At 47.3% G+C, this 5865-nt stretch overlaps 1 protein-coding gene across 1 annotated transcript; it reads left to right on the top strand.

Moving 5' to 3' along the window:
* Positions 1–689: 689 nt before the first annotated feature.
* LOC101779390 (E3 ubiquitin-protein ligase Os06g0535400) lies at positions 690–1451 on the top strand. The gene has a single exon (XM_004954568.3). It carries the CDS (start codon positions 690–692, stop codon positions 1449–1451), a length of 762 nt encoding a protein of 253 aa, XP_004954625.1.
* The last annotated feature ends 4414 nt before the right edge of the window (positions 1452–5865 follow it).

The following is a 5865-nucleotide window of genomic DNA, read 5'->3' as shown; positions in this document are numbered from 1 at the left end:
CAAAATTTATACCTTTTCTAGTTTTGCTGCGGACTGCCCCGTGGGGCTATACCATGCCGGCGAGTCGTGACAACGAGGCAGCTGCACAATCGTTTCTAGCACGAAGCCCCGCGCGCGCGATGCCGCGATCGGCTCCGTCACGCAGAGCCGCCGTTCGTCGAGTTGTCGACCAACCACCTCCGGCCTTCCCATCTCTCCTGGCCGGGCTCGCGTAATTAAGATGAAAGGCAGAAGAGAAAATTAGGAGACGAGGAGACGTTTCGTTTGCACGGAGTTGGGGTCGGAGCATCGGATACTCGGCCTGGCGCTCTACGAGTTTGGATTCGCTGTAGTTGCATGTATTTTACCTAGTGTTACACCTACTACTGTATGCATACGGCGTACCTGGGGGCCCTTTAGTTTTTGGATCTCCACAACCTGGGATTTGGGATCGGAAACACAGGAACGCACGACGCTGCTGATGGGGAAAGCAAGATAGGAAACGGAGCCTGCTGACGGAGAAAGGAATACGGAAAACGTCGGCATGGCGTGGCGTGGCCGTGGGCCCCACGCGTAAGATGACGGGGAAAGCAGTAAGCGCGTGCGCGAGTGCACCGTGCACAAAAGGCCTCTCGCCGTCACTCGCTCTCCCCTTCGCAGCTCGATCCCCAAGACTAGCTAGTAGCATTCGAGGATTCCCAGGAACACGCATGGAGGGTTGCGTGACCCGCGCGTGCGCGCTGGCCATCGCCACCGCGGCGTGCGTCTGCCTCCCCGGCGCGCTCGTCTACGCGATCGTCCGGGTCGCGGCGGCGCGGCGCTTCGGCGCCACCTTCGCGCTCGCCATCGTCCTCGTCTTCTGGTTCACCGTCAGCGCCGCTTACTACCCGCGCGTCTGCGCCGACCTCATCCCCTGGTCCGCGCTGCTGCGCCGCCTCCGTCGCCAGCGCGCGCCGCGCCCCAGGCACCACCCGCCCGGTGGCGGCGCTGGCGCCGTCGTCGCCGCCAGTAGCGCCATGGCGTTGCCGCTGCCTGCAGTGGCGGAAAGACAAGGAGGCCACGGCGGCACGACCACGCTTCCGCAGAATCCGCCGCTTGTGCCGCCGCCGCCGCTGCCGTGCGTCGTCACTAATGGCACCCTGGCGTCGTACGGCCGGCGGCAGCGGGACGACGGCGCCCTGTTGCCGCTGTTCGTGGTGCGGAGACAAGGCTACGGCGGCATGGACGCGCTTCCCCGGGAGCCACCGGCCGCGCGGGCGGCGGACGACGGCGAGGCGCCGTGCAAGCGCTGCGCGGTGTGCCTGTGCGACGTGGAGAAGGTGGAGACGGCGGCGTGGCTGCCGGTGTGCCTGCACATGTTCCACCGCCACTGCATCGACCAGTGGCTGCACCAGCACGGCCACTCGACGTGCCCGATCTGCCGGTGCGACGCCTTAGCCGCGCCGCTGCCGGGAGACGGCGGCGATATCTGAGGGGTAATTCTTCCTAGACGGACGGTGACTCTGCTGGATCGAAGAAGATTGTAAGGTGGAGGGAAATTAATGGTGACTTGCAACAGGTGCAAGTCGTGGTGACATTTTGGTGTTGTTAGTTTGGGCTTAAGGCTGTGGACAGACAGGACAGTATAGCCTGCTTCTCTCTTGGTAGTTGGGTATGAGTACCTTGCATTGTCTGCATTTTCTGATCTTCTTGTAAATAGGAGTATTGTTCTTCTTCTTTTTTTATTTTTGAGATCGAAATACTGTTCATATATATATATATATATATATATATATTTGTAAGAACATTGAAATGAGTAATATTTATTTATTTTAACACAATTAAAAACAGGTCAAAGCGAGCTCTCCTGAAGAGACAAATTAAGGGGCTGTTTGGATACGAGGTGCTAAACTTTAACAGTGTCACATCGGATGTTTGGATGCTAATTAGGAGGACTAAACATGAGCTAATTATAAAACTAATTGCAGAACCTTGTGCTAATTCGCGAGACGAATCTATTAAGCCTAATTAATCCATCATTAGCAAATGGTTACTGTAGCACCACATTGTCAAATCATGGACTAATTAGGCTTAATAGATTCGTCTCGCGAATTATACTCCATCTGTGCAATTAGTTTTGTAATTAGCTTATGTTTAGTACTCCTAATTAGCATCCAAACATCCGATGTGACAGGTGTTAAACTTTAACAGGTGTTTCCCAAACACCCCCTAAGCAATGAGAGAGTGGGCCAGCGGAGTACAACAGGCAACCAGTGATCGACGAAGATGCCCTGAGCCCCTGACCAATGGCACGATCTATCGGACGTTGCCACTTGTCCCCACGCTGGGTTCTGGTTCTGGTTAGCCTCACAGCAACATGACACATCATGATAGCCATTAGCCAAAGGCCAAAGCGGCAAAGCGTCGACAAGGAAAGTGATCTCCAAAGCTTTATTTAGCGCGTAGCACGTCCCCCTCCAATTACCTCGCTCGTTCATGCATGCACACGTAAGTAACTGCTGGCTGCTGCTTTCGTCATTTTTATACTATACTCGTATACTCCGTAGAAGCTAAGCAAGCTTGCTATGCACAGATATAGCAGGCCAAGTGGACAGAGAGTTAGTGCACACACTCACACTCTCTCTCTCACTCTCTCTCTCTCTCTCAGTTTGTCCACCCCATATTGTTCATACTCATACCCAAAAAAACATTTGAACTTTTCAGAAAAAACATTTCAAGCAGTACTTTTTCAACGTTTTAGAATATAAAATATAAACTTTAATTTATAAATCGAAGCACTGCTGAAGAGACAAAGTAACAATGAGAGTGTGGGGTACGTAGGTAACCGGATCAGATCGTTCAAATAAAGGACACCTGCGCAGTAGTACTTCAGGACTAGTAACTCATAAGCGTCGCAAAGATTTAGCATGATCATTATTCAAGACCTAATTAGACCATGTCTCTCCCACTAGACCGGACGTCTTCCTCTCTTCTCTCTCAATATAGCATCACACCACCAAAAACCTTAGGTAGCCTGCAATTAATTACACGTACACCATTTGGAGCATTAATTGGGACCCACTGGTAGAAAACTCGCCTTTGGTCCCGGTTGGTAGAGAGCAAATCTCCCGAAAATCCATCTGGGATAAACCAATCGAGACAAAAGGGAGATCTTTAGTCCCGGATCTTTCAACCGGGAGTAAAGCCACCCTTTACCAACCGGGAGTAAAGGGTGCCCCTTTAGTCCCGAAGTCCTGCATGAAATTTCAGGCGCGCACCATGCAGGCGTCTGCATGGCGCATGTAATTTCATGCATCACGTACGTACCCCGGCCCTTTTTGTTAACCTTTAGTAGTGGAGACTTTTTTATAATAAAATCAAAATATTATTTAAACGAATGAAACTAATAATTATACAATTACTATATATACAATTCTTAGTATGTATATACAATTCTTAGCATACTATACAAATCTTAGCGTATTATATATACAAATCAAACTATACATCTATAATCTTCCCGTCGAGGTGTTGCTCGGAGCATCTAAATTTCATCCATCGTAATAAAATTCTCCTTATGAATTTACCATCTCGTACATCAGGAATCCAATGAAACCTTCCCGTCGAGGTGTTGCTCGGAGCATCTAAATTTCATCCATCGTAATAAAATTCTCCTTGTAGATTTACCATTTCGTCCATCAGGAATCCAATGAAACCTTCACATATTGCCGCTACTCTTTCCTTCTTCAAGAGTCTATGTTGAATATTTAACATCTATAATTTGAAAATATGTGAATGTTACACGAACAATTAAATATAAGGAGCTAGAAAATAATTAACTATTAATAGTTTTATTTTACGTACTTTAAAGTTGTGCGGCGTCATCTTTAGTCCCTTGGGTCCCATAAAACTGTGCCTGTGCTTACAGATGTAGTAGCCACATAGATTATTCCCGTGTTCCTGTCTTAAGCACTTCAGTGGGGAAAAAATAAGTTATAAAATATTCGTGTTATAGAATGTACAAAATGTGCAGACTTCATACGTACCGGAAAGTCTGCGTTCCATGTAAGTTTTTCTTTGAATGGAACTTTGTGTGTCCTAATGAATTGTCTCCATGTAAGTTTTTGGAAACTACCATTTGCCTGTGCTGCTCGATATACAGAGCCACAAAGGATGACTATTGTAGAACAGTGTAGTGTGCCTTGTTGAACAAATCAGTATCATTGCTCAAACATGATTTCCTTCCAAGGGTGCCCATTCCCCGCAGCCTCCCCTCGTGGCGTGAAGTTGGAACCCCAATCGAGTCAATTGAGTCAATAAAATCAACACAAAACTCGATCACCACCTCTGTTCCATATCCCTTGGCGATGCTTCCTTCTGGACGGGCATGATTAAAAACATAGTTTTTTAGGATTGACATGAACCTCTCGAAAGGCCACATATTGTGCCGGTATACAGGTCCGAGAATACCAATCTCTTTTACTAGGTGAACCAGGAGTTGCATCATAATATTGAAGAAGGATGGTGGAAATACCAACTCAAAACTGACAAGACATTGCACCACATCATTCTGTAGCTTTGCTAGCTTGGATGGATCGATTGCCTTCCGCGAAATCACATTGACAAACGTGCATAGCTTTACGAGCGGCAATCGAAAATTCTCTGGTAGAACACCCCTCAGTGCAACCGGAAGCAACTGGGTCATCAACATGTGGTAGTCATGTGCCTTGAGATTTGTGAACTTCTTTTCTTTCATATTTATTATTCCCTTTATATTCGAGGAGTACCCAGATGGGACCTTCGTACTATTCAAGCATTCAAACATGCTATCTTTCTCTTCCTTGCTGAGAGTGTAACTGGCAGGATGTAAGTAGTGCTGTCCATTATCTCTCTTTTTCGGATGTAGGTCATCTCGTTGCCCCATGGCTTTCAGATCCTATCATGCTTCCAATGTATCTTTTGAGGTCCCATAAACATCCATGAAGCCTAGCACGTTCACACAAAGATTCTTTGTTAGGTGCATCATGTCTATTGCGTTGCGGACCTTTAGAATTTCCCAATAAGGTAGCTTCCAAAATATTGACTTTTTCTTCCACATGGGTGCACGTCCGTTATCATCGTTCAGAACAAGTTGGCTACCATGACCCTTTCCAAAGACTATCATTACATCCTTTACCATCTCAAAAACACGCTTTCCATTATGGTGTACATGTTTTTTACGATCGTCTGGCACCCCTTTGAAATGCATCCTGCTCTTTCTCAGCTGGTGGTGAGCAGGGAGAAATCGATGATAACCCATATAGAGGACCTTCTTACAGTGCTTCAAATACATGTTGTCTGTGTCGTCTAAACAGTGGGTGCAGGGCCGATATCCCTTGTTTGTCAGTCCCGAAAGGTTACTCAGTGCAGGCCAATCATTGATGGTTATAAACAACAATGCTCGTAGATTAAAGATCTCTTGTTTATCCTCATCCCACCCACATACACCTTCTTCCTTCCAGAGCTGTAAAAGTTCATCAACCAACGGTCTTAGGTACACGTCAATGTCGTTGACGGGCTGTTTTGGGCCTTGGATAAGCACCGGCATCATAATGAACTTCTGCTTCATGAACAGCCAAGGAGGAAGGTTGAACATACATAGGGTCACAGGCCAAGTACTATGGCCACTACTCAACTCACCAAATGGATTGAATCCATGAGTACTTAAACCAAACCTTATGTTCCTTGCATCACTTTCAAAGTCCAGGAATGCTCTATCAATTGATCTCCACTGGGCCCCATCTGCGGGGTGTCTCAGCATCTCATCTTCCTTACGTTCTTGTTTGTGCCATCGCATAAACTTAGCATTCGCCTTGTTCCTGAACAAGCCTTCAAGCGTGATATTATAGGGAAATACCACATCACCTT

The sequence above is a fragment of the Setaria italica genome, chromosome I (assembly GCF_000263155.2).
Source record: "Setaria italica strain Yugu1 chromosome I, Setaria_italica_v2.0, whole genome shotgun sequence".
Classification (NCBI taxonomy): Eukaryota; Viridiplantae; Streptophyta; class Magnoliopsida; order Poales; family Poaceae; genus Setaria; species Setaria italica.
This window is presented reverse-complemented; position numbering and strand designations above follow the sequence as displayed.

Excerpts from the sequence above, each read along its gene's own strand:
- LOC101779390 (XM_004954568.3), top strand. The coding sequence starts at position 690 with ATGGAGGGTTGCGTGACCCGCGCGTGCGCGCTGGCCATCGCCACCGCG.